The sequence below is a fragment of the Alligator sinensis genome, unplaced genomic scaffold (genome assembly GCF_000455745.1).
Source record: "Alligator sinensis unplaced genomic scaffold, ASM45574v1 scaffold119_2, whole genome shotgun sequence".
Taxonomy (NCBI): Eukaryota; Metazoa; Chordata; order Crocodylia; family Alligatoridae; genus Alligator; species Alligator sinensis.
Window position 1 is genome coordinate 1,381,027 of NW_005842242.1, and position 16,655 is coordinate 1,397,681.

General features: G+C 39.7%; 1 protein-coding gene across 3 annotated transcripts in view; it reads left to right on the plus strand.

Moving 5' to 3' along the window:
- The window catches only part of CDH13 (cadherin 13), a 744,241-nt gene that overhangs the window by 287,472 nt on the left and 440,114 nt on the right, over positions 1-16,655 (plus strand). For all 3 annotated transcript variants that reach the window (XM_025208638.1, XM_014521695.2, XM_006027433.3), the window contains exon 4: positions 5,835-5,951. In XM_025208638.1, the coding sequence (XP_025064423.1) occupies positions 5,835-5,951 (117 nt within the window). The remainder of the gene's footprint in view (positions 1-5,834; positions 5,952-16,655) is intronic.

Genomic DNA, 16,655 nt, shown 5'->3' on the forward strand with positions numbered 1-16,655 from the left:
CTTGTCTTAAGCGCAAATGTTCTTCTTCATAAATCCATGCTCCATAGTTTAAATGTGTTTGAGCAGGAAGTGAAAAGAAAGTCACGCTATTTATTCACAGTGTCTTCGAATTCGCTGAGGTTCTGAAGATTTGAGAGGAGTTTTTATTAGTACTCAGTTATCCAGGACATCAGAACCATCATCTGTGGTTAAGTAGATTTTCCTTCTTATGTTACAAAAAGCAACATGTTTCTGTCTGCTTCACAGCAGGGAAAGTAGCGGTGTTTTTTTGCCTTATGGTGATAAGTAATACGAGTTGTTAGTATATCCAGGTGAAGATTGAGACATAAGGTCAAAACCATATTTTTTTTCCCCCCTAAGTCCATATTTGCAATGCTATCTGACAGGTGCAGTCGCGCAGAGTTTGCTCTGTTGTTTGTATATGAAGGGATACCTCATTATATTTAATGAGCAGTGTGCAGCCAATGTGAGTGCTCCTGCTAGAGGGGTGATTCACATGTGGTTCAAATGAAAACACACTCGCCAAAGTAAATAATGATGGGGAAAAGTCCAGGCTGATCATTTAAAGCAGTGTTTCTTTGTCGTTTCTGGATTACTCCCAGAATAAGTAACTCTCGTGGTTAACGTATGTGGAAAGGGAATGTTAATGGCATTCGGTCTATTATCGACTTTGACTTGGAAAGACTTTTTGCTGACATATAGAGTAAGGCAAGTCTGCAGATAAATGAAAGTTATACTTGAGTATAGACAAAAAACTCGTCCATCGTAGCAGACAGAGCACAAGCCCAAGATGATAATAGAACAAATCATTCTACTTTGCAAAAATGAAGGTTTTCCTCCAGAATAGTCAGAGGTATTTCATATATATATGCCATATAACAACTTTTTAAAGTAAGGATGTTGTTGTTTTTTTCCATCTTTAATGAATCTAAAAATAGTGTTTTTTTTACATTATGACTAATAATACCATAATGCTAAAGAATAAAGCCTGTTGGTTATTGTTATGCTCTCAGAAGTTAAAACATAATGCACACGAACACCCCCCTTCCCCCAAGTCCTTAAAAATATCCGTTAATTAAATGACGCCTTGGTAAAGCAATCTGATACTACCGTGAATAGGTATGAAGTCAATGAATCCGTCAGTTATAGAATCTAAGGATTTGTCTTTTTATGTAACAGTTCCAATAGAAATATCACTCCTACAATTAAAGCCACTTTCCCATAGCAATTTCCATTACCCACATACCGTCAGATTTGAGCATACCTCAGAAACCTTGACGCTTCTATTTTCCAAGGTAGCCAGTTCTCCATAGGATACTGAATTCTAGTGGAAGTTATTCTTTTAAAGAATACAGTGCTATTTGCAAGGTGGGCATTAAAGGGACTGAAGAGAGACATTTTTTGGAGGAGGGGTTTGTGTGTTTAGTGCTGATGATCTTCAAAAATCTTCATTTTATTCATTGGTCTAATGGTTATTTAGGCAGCTGCTTTTAATTCATAGGTAAATCTGAGTTTTTCAGAGTAATAATAATTAACGAAAGTGGGCATTTGGCAAACATTATGAATACTGTTAGCTGTCCATATTGTTGAGGCTTACAATGAGGTGATGATTATGACAACTTGTACATAAACATTTGATAAACTTGAACGACCTGTAATTCTGTGAAACTTGGTTAAAGTGATGTATAGAAACAATTTCTCCTCCCATTGACATGCAGTCCTCTCTGGGTGCTTTTTAACATTGACAGTAATGCCACAGAGCAGTGAGGAAGAAGAATACCATATCCAATTGCAATTTGAGAGGAATTTTGCTTGCAGTAAAAAATAAATTAATTTAACTGTTTGTAATGGGGCAGGCTATTGACCCTGTTTTATACCATCAAACCTGGTTTATGAAAACAGCTAAATGACAAGAAACACAACTGCTTTCTTGGTCTGCTATATGGGTTACAGATTGCCAGTCCAACAATACTTCCAACCTTATTGTGACAAATCAATAAGTGTTCAGCCATCTTATTCCCATGATGAGTTCTAATGACGTTTTCTTTGCCAAGACTAATGGTGCCTGTTACCGAATACTGGCTAGGCCATTCATTCAAATTTTCAAGAGGTGTTAGATCCCCAAAGACACCTTTACAACAGGAAAAAAAATAATAAACCTAATGGAGAATTCTCAAGGAACTAGGGAAGCTTGGGCCTTGTAGTAATCGTGATTGAATAGATCCGACTTCTTTCTTTTCAATATTGTTGCAGTTCAAGACAAGACTTCAATAAAGTCTTGTTGCAGTTATCCAGATTAGCCTCTTTGGCCAGGTACAGGCATCACACTTTTACCAGTATAAGCGATCAGAAATCGGTCTATAGCCATAACAGAAGTTCGGCATACACAGACTGGTTTAAAAATGGCGGAACCTGGTCTAAAATCCACCCCCCACCTGTCTAAAATCCACCCCCCACCCTCCTCCCTCCACCAGAGAGGGTGTTTTCTTTCTGCTACTGATCTAATCTAGGCAGCTTACTGAAAACTGCATAACTTAGATTGATTTCCACCTTGGGCTTTTTGAACGTCTGTACCTAGCCTTTGTTATCAGATACCTAAATATTACAAAAATGAACAGGCAGTCCTCATCCCATTCCTCAGATCTGTTAGTTTGTGGGAAAAGGGGAACCTTATAAAAAAGATGAATATATTGCAGTGCTATCTCTGTTCTAAATGGAAATGGAGTTTAGACTGTCACCTTTAAACAGGATAGAAAATCTAACATTTTCCAGCGCCTATCTGTGAGTAAGTCTTTGGCTCCAGCAGCCCAAGGTCTGATCCAACTCCCATGGAAGTCAGTGTCATTCCTTCTCCATTGGCTTTAATGAAGCTGAATTAAGTCTCTAGAATTGCCTGACTAAATCATACTAATGTGTTCCTCACAGGCAGTCTAAAAGTAGGCCAGGTTTCTATTGTTCAAATGGTAACTATTCACACTGGATAAGGCTGTTGGAAGGTTTTGCTTCTGTCATTTTGATAGCAAAGTATTACTGCTGAGACCCTTTGTATTTTGGGTGCAGCCTTCTCAGAAAAGCTAATATTGTAATAATGTATTCTAATATGTAATTATAACCTAATACCAAAACACTAGCTTACAAAATTGTTGAAAGTTGTAAACTCCCCTCACCATTTGGAGCCATCTTATAAATCAGAAAGTGAAATAGATGGACCCGTTATCGTGATTTATATTTGCAGACTAGAAGTCTGATCTACCAGGCATTGAAATCAATAGGAATACTTTCAGTGACTTCAGTATTCATTGCAGGTCCTACAGCGAGCATATAATTCCCAAATCCTTGGCTTTTGTGTTTGTGTTTTTGGCCTATTATTGGGTCATCATTTGTTAATTGTTCCTATTATATGAGATACCAGTTATTTGTTGCTGTAAGAAAAGAATATTCTCCACAAAATTGTTACAGTTATTGGTTGGTAAAGGCCTAATTCTTAATGGAAGCTAGTACAGAGGTCCCAGCTTCCCTTTTTCTTTTTGTGTACCTGGCCTTGATTGTCATGTGTCTAAGCCTTTTATTTTATACAATGTAGGTGGAATGTAGTCCTCTGGAGGTGTCACAGCATTACCTATAAGAAAAATCCAGTCGGCACTGCTAAAAAGTCAACATTGATGAATCAACAGTGAGATGGAAGTGATACACAGAGACTGAATTTACTCCATTGGAGTATTTGGACATCTCTGGCTGAACTATCAAAGCCTTGTCCTATCTTGCAGTGGACTCGTATTAAAAACTTCACCTCGATCAAAGAATTCACCTCCTTTGTTGTTCCTTTGAAATGTGGGAGAAGGGCTTCCAGTCCTCCTACCTTCCTGGTTTCCTTTGGGACCTTCAGTTCTTTGTGATCACAAACATGACCTGAATTCAAGACCAATTGCACACACTTTCTTTTTTTAAACGGTTGCGGAGGTCCCTGGAAAAGTTTAAGGATAATAAATTGTGGGAAAATGCCTGGATTAATTCTCTGAGCCATGTCTTCCAGCACAAATAATAATTCCAAGGAAAGCTAGGTATAAGTAGGATAATTTACATTTGTATTTGTCAGGAGACACAGCAGTGCATGCTGAAATCTAGCCCCAGCTATTTCCCCGCTATTGGTGGAGGACTGATGATGCCTGTTGGTGGTCTGCATCTGATTACTGCTCCGGTGACTCGAGCAAGTACAAAGAAATCCAGGCTACAAGCAAGGAAGAATTTGAATTAGCTTTTGCTACCTTGCTCATTTGCTGAGATTAAAGGCATTTGGTAGATCCTCCTATATTATAGTCTAGCCTTTTCATGAGCTCATGGGCATTTGCAAGTGTGGGAGTCAGCTGGAGGCAGAGATGTTACCACTCCGGTTGGGCTTCTGCTAAAGGATCTGTTTCCTTTTAGACATACTGATGTTCAGGTCTTGTCACTCTCCTTAACAATGTCAAAGACACATGGCAGCCTAAGCTTCTGTGTGTGTTTACAGTGTAAGTGGATTTGAAAGCTTACTGTATTGTACATTTGCCTTTGGATAGAATTCAGCTCTTTCTATTTTATTTGACACTTCAAATGGGGTTGTTTTTTTAAACTTTTTCATGAATTTTTATTAGGCAAAATTCTTTCGGGAGAGAAATTGAAAGACAAAAGCAGGGACCCAAGTGGCCTGCAGCCTGAAAGAGTAGAGTGATGTGGCAATGCCCTTGGGAGCTAAGGGAATTCTGTATTAGGGTGGGCCTCGAAAAGTAATGAAGGTTGGCACAATTGTGTAAAGGGATTTTCTCGATACTTCTTCCTCCTCTTTGCCTTCAGCAAGATTAAAGTTGACTGTTGTGGGTCTGACTTTCCCCTGCTGTTGTTCATTGTCAAACTTGAAAAACGACACTAAAACAAGTTGAGGCACAAGAGTGCTTTGGAGGCTGCAAACATTATTAGGCAGGAGGTACTTTGGCAGATGGCAACCCGAACAGCTCGCATTATTTACTGACGCTTGCAAACTGTCTGTCTCAGAAAACTCATTCCACTTTTTAGAATTGCAAAGTTGTCCTACTGACTACCACGGAAATGTATCTACTTCTAGATATAAAGCAACAGCTGTCATAGCAGCATCAAGACTCAACAGTCTGGGGCCAGGACGTGAAGGAGAATCACTGTTGCATTTACAATAGTAGATGAATATATTCAAGAAGAATGTAATTGCCCCATTTATCACTTATTTTGCACCTCCCCCCTCCCGCCATGTATGTTGTTCCTATTCTTCCAAAAGTGTCATAGGATTTTTAGTGGACAGCAGTGATCTAGATCTATTTCCAGTTTCAGTACTTATTCCCAGTCCAACATCTATACCATGGTTGTTTACCTGCAAGTCTCTTGTCCAAGCACTCAAGAAGCAGACCTTTCTTAAGCAGACCTTTCTTAAGACTTAAATTTAACCAGCTCACAGGTTAGGATGGTGGGGCAGGTGGAGGTTGAAACATAATAGGGCTACTGTGATATTCTGCTTACTTGTGTGGAAAGTTAAGTTATAGAAATGCAGAATGAATAGTGCATGCATAAATCATTATTGGCATCTTAAATGGAATGATCCTGAAGATCTGACTGAATAGTTTAATGATAATCTTCATTAATCACAACACTGGTTCAAGTCTTGAACTAACAATTCCTTTCCTGCTAATGAGAATTGTGAGAATATATTAGCACGGTCTAGATTCTTGGCAGCTTTTCTTCAGAAATGAAGATGTCTGCAATAGGAATAATAAATTAATGGTGTCCTTGAAGTCCTGGGTAATCATTCTTGTATTTTTTCTTTCTTTTAGGAAATCTTTAAAATTGAAGGCAACCTTGGAATTCTAAGGCAAAAGAGAGCTATTTTGCTGTCTCCAATATTAATTCCAGAAAATCAGAGGCCACCATTCCCCAGGGTTGTTGGCAAGGTAAGTCTAGCCAAAGAGCAGGATCAAATGATGCTATTAAATGATTGATCCACTTCTCCTAGGTCTTTCTGCAGTAGTTATCACAGTAGTAGCCTCCGCTCTGGAGGCAGAAGAAAATGTCTGTGTGTGTGTGTGTGTGCGTGTGCATGTTACAGAGGTGCAGGTTGTAGCTGTGTTGGTCTAAGGACATAGGCAGACAAGGTTCCTTGGGTGAATCTGATAATTAAAGATATCAGATTGACCCAAGGAACCTTGTCTGTGTGTGCATGTGGAATTTTTATGTAAAAACATAAATTCTGCTTAAAAGGATTGATCAGGGAGGTATGTTTTAATAGAGGTATAAATTTTACTGTACTAGTTGCTTAACATGGATTTGTTCACTATTTACATCCCATTCTGAAATGACACGAAGTGTCATATTGGATTGACATAATCCGGCATCGCTCTATAAAACACATTCCCTTGCTTCTAACTTTGGTGCTGATTCTGAGAAGATATTAAAAACTCAAGTAAAATCATATGCATACACAGCAGTGGATCCCTTTCATCTATATACAAGTATTTCTGTGTGGTAGCTTTTATTTTATTCCATAGATATGTCAGAATAAACTTTGTGTCAGTAGAGAAATGTGCGCACACACACTCGCTCAAGGGGAGAGCCAGCTCCGGTTCTTGTGATCAGAGTTTCCCGTGTGCAAGAAAAAAAATCTCAAGTTGCAGCAAAGGAGATTTAGGTTGGAGGTTAGGAAGATTTTTTGACGCTGAGGATGTTTTAACATTGGAGCTGGTTACCTAGAGAAGATATGGCATCTTTGTCTTGGGGAAATTTTCAAGAACAGGTTAGACAGACACTTACCTGGCATGATTTAGTCAGGGATGATCCTGAACTGAGTAGGGGGCTGAACGGGATGACGTCATGAAGTCTCTTCCAGCCCTACTTTCCTAGGATGCTACGTCCATGTAATTACAACAACTGTTACTTAATTGAGCATTTTAATGTATGATGTTTGGGAGTGCACATGCAATAATGGTCACTGCAGGTGCAAATAATATATGTGCAGTTGTGAAAAATGGACTAGTCACATTGTTCTCTTTTTCGTAGGTGTGACAATTTGTATGCTGACCTATACAAGTCAAGAGATTTTTATTACACTGTTCCCACTCATACCATTAGTAGAACTAAATGCACAGCCCCAGGGCAGAATATGATTCCATGATTGATGTGTATTTTAGCCAGATGGCATCTAATTAATTACTTTAATAATTAGAGAGAGTTTTGATTCTTTTTAGCTGAACAAGAAAATTATCTTTGAGGTTTTATACTCTCTTGCTCCCCAATCGCATTCATACTGAACACGCATCTCACTAGAAGGTTTCCTCCCTTGGGGCTAGGAGCAGACTTGAAATTTCCTTTAAGTACATGTCTTATCTAATATTAAAAACTTCCCTACTACTCAGCTTTCTTCACCTGTTTAAATGTTAGGCTATCTGAGAATTTGGAGTCATCGATAATTGAGTAAAATTTTTGACCAACATATTAGTAATAACATATTTGATCTCTTAAGGCACTATTTTTTGAGGGAAGCCCCAGCACAGTCCTCCAGCAGCCCAGGGTGCTTTGCTCCTACCCCTGCCCCTGGGATACAGTGTGTCGCTCACTGGACTCTACTGCTTCAGCCAATCAGGGAGTAGAGGGAGTAGAACACGCCCCATTCATAATCCTCACATTCTACTACAGGGAGAAACAGGTTGACCCTGAGCAGTTACAGCTGCCCTGTGCACTGCTTCAGACTCGGGGAGCCTGAGGAGCACGCTGAGATGTGTGCACAGGAGCCCGCTGCCCAGCATCAGCATTGCATGCTTTCTGCTCTTTAGGGACTCGCTACTTCAATGTCTGTTCAGGTTTATCTGGGTAAGTTTTTATACTGGGAGGACAAACCTGGAAAAATTCTTCCAGATCATTTGAACACGTGTACACAGCCTAAGGTACCATCTTGAGATGCTGCTGCATAGTCCTCATATGTGAGTTCATGGAGGAAAGAAGAAACTCATTTTACACACGGATCTAGGAGGAATAAGTGTGTTTTTAAAAATGCGTTCAGTCACTTCTATTTTAAGTTTGAAGGACAAGCTATTTATGAGATGTTTCTCACGGGCTGTACATTCATCCATGAAAACCCCCCTTTTTATCAAATCTAATAATAATATATTTTACAGAAAAATCCTTTTATTCTTTTCCATAAAGTCCAGTTTCAATTAACAATGATGGTTTTCAAGTCACAAAACTAGGATGCAGATCTGGATTTTTAGTCATCCTGAAGTCTGATTGTGGAAATATGTCCCTCCTTGAAAATTTCAATCTGAATACATATTTATAACTGGACCCCTCGCCTTTCACAATATAGAAGGTGTTGAGTTAGAGCTTTCTCTGCTGTTGGCGTAGCTAAATTTAAATGAAAAGAGTCGATGAATTTGCCTCAAGCGACTATATAATGGAATTATTTGTGACAAATTAGTCTTGAGCAGAAGTAATAACCAAGACTTATCAATATTAAATACAAACAAGACTAAATAAACATCTTATTGAGCAAATAGACTACTTTCCCAATATCATATCTCCATTTTCTTTAGATATTTTCTGCTTCCCTTTTCCTCTCCTTTTATCCCATGACCTTCCTGTTTCTGTGTTTTTTTTCTGCCCTTGGCTCCATCTTTCCATCTTTTTTAAAAAAAAATTTTTTAGCTACCTTTCTGTTCCTTTTCCCTTATATCTGAGAAGCAAAGTGAAAGCTTTTAATAACTTCCACAATTAGTGTTTGACTATATTGAAAATCAGACACAATATAAAGAGGACAAGTAACCCTTTTCATCAAAGCACAGGGCTGAGACTCAGGAGACTGAGTCCATTTCTCATGTCTGCCATAGACTTCTCAGCTGACCTTGTATTAGTTTCATAGTTTTTAGGGTTGCAAGGGACCTGAGCAGATCATCAAGTCCGACTGCCTGCCCTGGGCAGGAATGAGTGCTGGGATCATAATACCCCAGCCAGATATCTATCCAACCTCCTCTTGAAGACCCCCAAGGTAGGGGAGAGCACCACCTCCCTTGGGGGCCCATTCCAGACCCTGGCAGCTCTAACTGTAAAGTAATGCCTCCTGATACCAACCCTGAACCTGCTCTCAATCAATTTGTGGCCATTATTCCTTGTTATTAGTGACTTGGGTTGGGATTTTCATGAATGAAAGGAATTTCAATAAGATTTGGACATCTAACTCCTGCATCTAACTCCTTTGGAAATATCAGTCTCATTCTCCTGTGTGATAAATGAGGATGTTTCTTTTCACCCACTCTGTGTCTTGTCGATTTAAATTAAGACTGAGTGAATAATGGCTTTTTTGTTTTTCTGGTAACTGAAAAATCAAACAGAAAGTTTACCTTGCAATAAACCAAAACCAATTGGAAAGCTGAATTTGTTCAGCTCACAACAAAATATTTTATTCTGCAGTTCAACATATTTTTAAGGTTTTATCATCTTTTAAAAAAATAAACAAAGGGAAAATCAAAAGGAAGTTGTTTTGAATAAAACAAAATGTTTTTAAAATCTCCAATATAATATTCCATTGTTGCCTTGGAATGCTTTTCTCCCTAAGAAAGCTGTTTGGGGATAACTGAAATGAATGTGCAAAATTGTTTTGTGGTTGCTGAATCTGTACTTTTTAGGGAAAATGGTTTTAGTTGAAAAAAAATGGCTGTTTTGACTATTTGGACTAATATGGCTATTTGGATTATAAGAGACAGCCCCATCTCTGAATAGCTTACTAATGCTAGGCAGAACTGGTCTCTGATGTGGCATGGCACCATAATCTATATCAATAATATTAATAATGAAACTGCTATATCAGGTCTACTCATTAAAATGTGATAACTATGAAACGCAGAAGGTGTGAAGCAAAGGTTGAACATAAACTGCAGTTCATGCAATATAAATGGAACGGGTATAGCATAAGGATATCTTCAAACTGACATTTCTTGAGCCTAATCTTGAATCCAATTCCTACTTTTAGGGAATGAGAATTTGTTTTAGTTTACTCTTCCATTCAATCTTTGGCCTTTATGGCAGAAATGCCGCCAAGGCTAGCTATTTGTCATGGAGCATTTTGTGCATTGAAGATTGTGAGGAACTATAATGAGATTCACCACCTTATCTGAAATGGATGGCCAAATAACAAAATTTGCTCACTAAAAGGTGGGTCTGTAGATTGTATGGCAGGATTTATTTGTCTAACAAATGGACTCATACCCAAACTGTGTCCAAGCAGGTGACTTGTTGATACAAAAATATTCCTATTGCTAAGTTTCTAAGACTTTTGGTATCCCAGCATCTAGACGCTGAATCTGGCCATCCCTGCTGGAAGCCTTTGAGGGCTATGTGATATTTTAAGGTTCATATATTTTACTTATTGCTATTATTAGTGTTGTTATAACATGTAGGTGCCCAAGTAATGCACCAGGACCCCCACTGTACTGTAAAAGCAGAACAAAAAGGCCATCCCTGCTACAAGAACGTACAATCTAAGATGAGAAGCAACAGCTGGACACAGAGCAGGCATGGCGAGTACAAGAAAACAGTGAGACAGCGTTAGCCAGTGGTCTTATCAGCCTCATCGTTGTCCAGGTTTTGTATACATCCTAGAAAAGGAGCCATGTTTTGAAGGCAATGCATTAGAGACAATTACTAGGAAGAGTATTGATCATCTTATTCTGTGTCTTGATTCAGCGCTAATGAGTGATTTCAAGATAATGGGGTAAGTTACTTCTCAGCACGGTGCAAAGATTCACAGGGATCTATGATTATGTCTGAACAGCAGCACTATTGTAGGGGCCTAAACATAGGATCCTGAATTCATTTTAACATAGATACACATTGGTCCAGTTTCCAAAGGTGCTAAGCATGATCAGCTTCTGGTACATTTGATAGGCAATTGCAGATGGAACCTTTATTTAAATGGAGTAAAGTATAGGTTTTTAGCAGCTGTCTAATTCATGGACCCAAGCCCAAACACTCTGGCTGCAGTCTCATGCTATCACGAGATAGATTGTATGTTTCTTTGAACAATGCAGAAGAGAAAGTTAGCACTGCTTTATGAAAGGAGACTGAAAAAATGGAAAGCAGCTGTAGTGATTTGCATGAATATGTTTAATAAAGCCCCGTCAATAAAGCATACATGAAAAAGGTGTTAATTCCTTAACAACTGCTGGCAGGAGAGTTAATTTATTTCCATATTTTCAACAATTGAATAAAACTCAGTGCTGAAAATAAAGGCAATTACATTGCTTGCCTTTTGGATGCCTCACTAAACCTCTGCATGAGCTGTGTAGATAAACACAGGAAAAATGTCAGATTTGGAAAATAATGTCCAGTCCAAGGGCCAGACCCAAAGAAGGACCTAAGTGCCTAAAATGAGACCTAGGGAGAGCATAAATGCACAAGACCAAATAGTGATTCAAAAACCCCTGATCTGAAAGTTGTGGGAACAACTCTAAAGCACGTCATTTTATGGTTGTAAGTTATCTTAATTAAGAGGGGCCCAAGTACTACTTTGGATCTGGCTCCTAAATCACAGCAATGCCAAATTTACATTCTTCTTTCTAGTATATGGAAGCCTGAGAAAGTGCTGATGTTCTGGTTCAGCTTTGGCTAATTATTGTGAACTCTGTGTGCCCTTGAGGGTTTTCCAAAAAAAATGCTTTAAGCTTTCTCAAGAAGCAGTTTTCTCATGGGATATATGAACCTTTCTGATTCTGGTGAGGCTTGCAAACCAGAGGGATCCCCTTTTTCTCACCTTATTTTGGTGCTTATCATTCCAGCCCCAGGAGAGACTAACGCAGCAGGATGTGCTAATGTATGAGCTTGGGAATCTGGACTCCTGCAGCGTTCCAGCATAAATGGCAAGCTCAGTCAGTTCAGGCACAGATCCGCTGGCTCTCCCTTTTTTCTTGCCAGCCCCAGGTTGCTATGAAAGGCCAACAGTTGGCCAACAGTGGGCCCAAACCTCCCCATGGGTCGAGGAATCTTTCTGAGTCTTTTGGACAATTTAGATCTGGAGACCTGGGTGGGAAAAAGTTACAAAAATATGTTTGTTTTTGAGATTTCTGTTTCTTTGCTGCTTCCAACCTCGGGAATAGTGGTGAAATATAGGACGGTGAGAAAAAGAAGAATGGCTAGAAGAATGGAAGAAACTAATGCTTAAATAAATGTTTTCAGACTTCAGCAATATTTTTGTCTTTGCTTTGGTACGTTTCATATTTTACACAGACTGGGTCACATACCCCATTGTTTTGAACGATAGGACCCAGAGGGACCCATTATTTGAGATGCATAGAATCTGTGCATATCCTGTATTTTGGTATCCAACATTGTTACGCTCGCGTCTCTGTTGGCAGAATTCTCAAAGGGAAAGTGAATCACAAAATTCAAAGCAGCAGCGTACAGCCTGGGTATAATAAAAACATATTATTGACTGTTATTGAAGTGGCTCCCTATAAGGATGGATCCAACAGACTCAGTCGATAGCATGTTATAATGAGTTATAGTGAGGAACCCAGAGTAGGAAAAAAAAATGAATTAGTTCAAACTCTGTACAGTCATTTTCAGAAGTTCCTGCTTCAGAAAATTACTTGCTGGCAGGTTTCATGCCTGAGACAGAAGCATAGTTAACAAATGGTGTTGATGGAAACAAGGAACAAAGAAAGAAAAGCTTCTTGCCTTGGGCTACAGTTTGTGTGGCTGCAGTTGGTAGGTAGTTTCCAAATGGACCTGGGAGCAGGCTTGGCCCATCTGTATCACTTACTAGATGGGCAAAAATCTTTCTTCTGGTCCTCTCTACAGTTGCCCGTGTTATTGTTCTGGCTACTGCTGCTGCTGCAGTGGCTGATGTGGCTGGACCCAGACTTAGCAAAATGGAAGACACCTAATTAACTGTAGATGGGCATATGAGCAAAACATACATGTATGTGCCATGTGAAGACGGTCAAGGAATAGATTCCAGGCTCCTCTTAGTAATACGTCATATCTAATATCCAAGATGCTACGCTTTCCAGCACTTCTGTGTTTCGAGTCACCGTAGAACAGTGTAGTATTTTCTTTTAGTAAGGAGAAGATGCAATTCATCCATAAAAGCCCCCTCCTAATGGAAGCATTGCCATCATATGCAGCAGGCTTTATATTATAAAATAGATATCGAAAAAAATTATTTTCAAGTCCTTAGTTATTTCTAGGAGCTTCCTCATCTTCTATGAAAATTCAACATTTCTGTTGGATTTTCATAGAATTAGTTTCTCCCTTGCCCATATCCCAGAACTGGGTGACAATGAAATTCACGGTCACTCTTTAGTCTAGACTTTTCTTAGTATACTACCTCCCCAGAATTGTCTTGTGTTTGACTCTCCAGGGTGACTGCAAGCAGCACAGAGTTCCTCCCAATGCTATAATGTATTAATGAAAACATTTGTGAACCAGGAAACAGATTAAAAAAAAAATGAAAGAGCACTTGAGCCCTTCCCAGTGTGAGAAGTAAGGAACACAACAAAGTTTTATTACTTTCATCTTCCTGTTCCTACTGTTTAGAGGCACTGTGAAGTTCTTTGGATCCATGTGATGCCTAGGATAGGGGTATAATCTCAGGTACACCTAGTTCTTCTTGTCAATATAACGAGCGCTAGTTTTGCTACCGAGTCTCACCACTGACCATGCTTTATCCATCAGCACATCTGGTTTTTATTTATTTGGCTGCTTTGACCTACATATTCTCCTAGCCCACTCTGTTAATGTGCTTCCTAGAAAAGTGCAGGCTGCTTGGAGATAATAACAGCAGCAGCTGAACTCCTTATTAGAACATTGTTGGGAGCAGAAGATAGGAGACCAGGGGATAAATAATTTTGTTTCAAAGTCGGAAAACAACCTTAATAACATACACAGAATTGAGGATCTGAGAAGAATGTATTAATTAAAGATCAGTAAGAATTGGGGTCTAGGCCAGAGAAGAGATAATTATATTGCACAGGAAGAGAGGGACACGTGTATTTTTGTTAATAAAAACCTTAATTCAATTTGTAGCATAACAAGGTAGTAAATGCAGGGGTTCTTTTCCTTCATGTTATTGGCCGCCTGCTCTGTTCATTTAGGAACAGGACTGTAGCTTTTTCAATAGAGCGCCCATTCCTGGTATCTCTTAATTAAATCGGTGCCATACTCGCACATCCTGCAGTTTTAGGTAGAGGATTCTCACCTTTTAGCAGAACCCGACTTATTGCATATTGCCAGGCATTCTTGAGGGAAAACAATAGGATTAAAATATTTTAATACACTCTTGGCAACGCAGGCCTTTGTGTCCAGATGGCCTGGGCTACAAACATTGACTGTTATAGATGTGTTTCTTTTTGCTCTTGCTGATACAAGCACACGGATACTATATTCAATTTTTGGTCCCTATCCATATGTTACTCTTCCAATTTATTTGTCCACATCAAGTAAAATGAAGTATGAAGCAGTGGGATGCGCAATTCTACTTTAATTACAATGATGGGTTATTTGTTAGTAGTCCATAAAAATGATAGATATTTGTTGTGTGACAAATGAAGAGCAGTGGCTCTATATATTTATGTGGGCATTGCCTCAGGTCACCCTCTAATGGCAGTGGTACATCGTATATTTATTTGAGATTTGACGGTTATGCTAGTAAGGAGCTTGAGGTTTAAAGTAGGTAGTCAGCGGTCCCACTTAGCTATGCACATTGGCAAGGCATTGCAGAAGGGATAGAGTGCTTTATCTGGACTAGACATTTAGAGGTATTCCTCCTCCTAACCCTTCTTATTCATGACTGTGTTTAACCAGAACTTTACTATGTGAATTTAGAGGGGTTCTTTCAATCTGTGTTTTAATTGGTTTTTTGTGTGTTTTGCTGGCAGTTTCTGGTTTTCAGTCTGGTTTTGAGTCTGCATGTTTGGACTGGGGCAGAGATTGAGGATATGTGCAGTAGATCAGACCAACCCATTCCCAATCTAAGGAACAGACAGAAGTGACAATTTTCACCCGATCTGGCCCCTGAAAGTGGTCTACAGCAGAGCTAGGGGAAGAGGCTGCAGAGATTCTGCCTCTCTCCTTGGGTTGGCTCCAAATTGGAGCTCGATCCTCCACTAATAATGCTCATGTCTGTTGGGTCCAGAGGATTGGTCTAACTTACGGTGCTTTCTGTGAAGCACCATGCGTTAGAACCAGGAGCTTCACTTCTGTCTGTGCCTTCAGTTCACCTTCTCAGGTGAACTAAATAAGCCAGTTGGGCCATTTTTTGCCTGATCTAGCCTCCCCAAATGTCTCTATGGATCAGCATTTAGGTTGATCTAACTAGGGTTAGTTTAATCTAAGTGTAACATCTGCATGTACTCTAAAAGTGTGAGGCTTCCTGTCTTGATCACTGCTGATGGACTGTTAACTACCAAGTTTTAAATGAGGAGGCAGGAATAACCTTGGCAATATGTTTGAAAGCCAAGCAGCAAACGGAGTGCAAAAAACAGTGGTGGTGTTTTGGGAGTCTTTCTTGACTTAAATGTAGGTATGAACAAGAGAAGACGGTGATGGTTACAGATGCAATGGTGTGGGTGGGGATGGTAATCCGAAGAGGGATGGAGATAATGAAAATGGCTGGTTGCAAAAGCTGCAGGACATATATCATGTTTCAGTCAGATCTGATGGAAGCTATGTATGAAATGTTACCTGAAACTAATAAAACAGAAGATCCAAGGACTTAAAGCTGCAGCTGAAGATGGTGAAGTTCACAAGCAGATTTGAAAACATGATGGAAGAGGGAAGGAGGAGACAGGAGACAGTTTTGGACACCGCACTTCAAGAGAGATGTGGGTAACCTTGAGAGAGTCCAGAGGAGGGCCACTTGTATGGTTAGGGGCCTGCAAGCAAGGACCTATGAGGAGAGATTGAGTGACCTGAATCTCTTCAGCCTCCCACAAAGAAGACTGAGAGGGAAATCTACTGGCTGTCTACAAATTCACCAGAGGGGGACAGCAAGGAATAAGAGATGCTCTGCTTACCAGGGCACCCCTTGGGGTTACTAGGAAAAATGGCCACAAACTGACGGAGAGCAGATTTAGATTAGACATTAGGAAAAAATTCTTTATAGTGAGGGTTGCCAAAATCTGGAATGGGCTTCCAAGAGAGGTGGTGCTCTCCCCTATCTTGGAGGTCTTCAAGAAGAGACTAGACAAGCACCTCGCTGGGGTCATTTACCCCAGCACTCTCTCCTGCCCAGGGCAGGGGGTCGAACTCAATGATCTACTGATGTCCCTTCCAACCCTAAAAATCTATGAAATATAGCACAGAGATTATACAGAGAGTAGAAGAATACACTGTCTGCCAGGAGCAAAGAACCAAAGGTAGGACTGATGGAGACCAGGTTAAAATCCACTACTTGTCTTTCATTTCAGAAGAAATCATGCTGCAAGGTTTGCTTTGGAATGGATCAAGGGTGGTTATGCCACTCCAAGAAGTAAAACATTGGTTAGCGCTCAGATATTTTTTTCAAAATCATACTCTTAGGAAGGAAGGAAGCTACTTAAAGATGTCAGTTAGACAGAAGAGCTCAGAAACTGGAATATAGCAGAGCAGAAGTAAAACCAAGAGGCTGTGCAGCA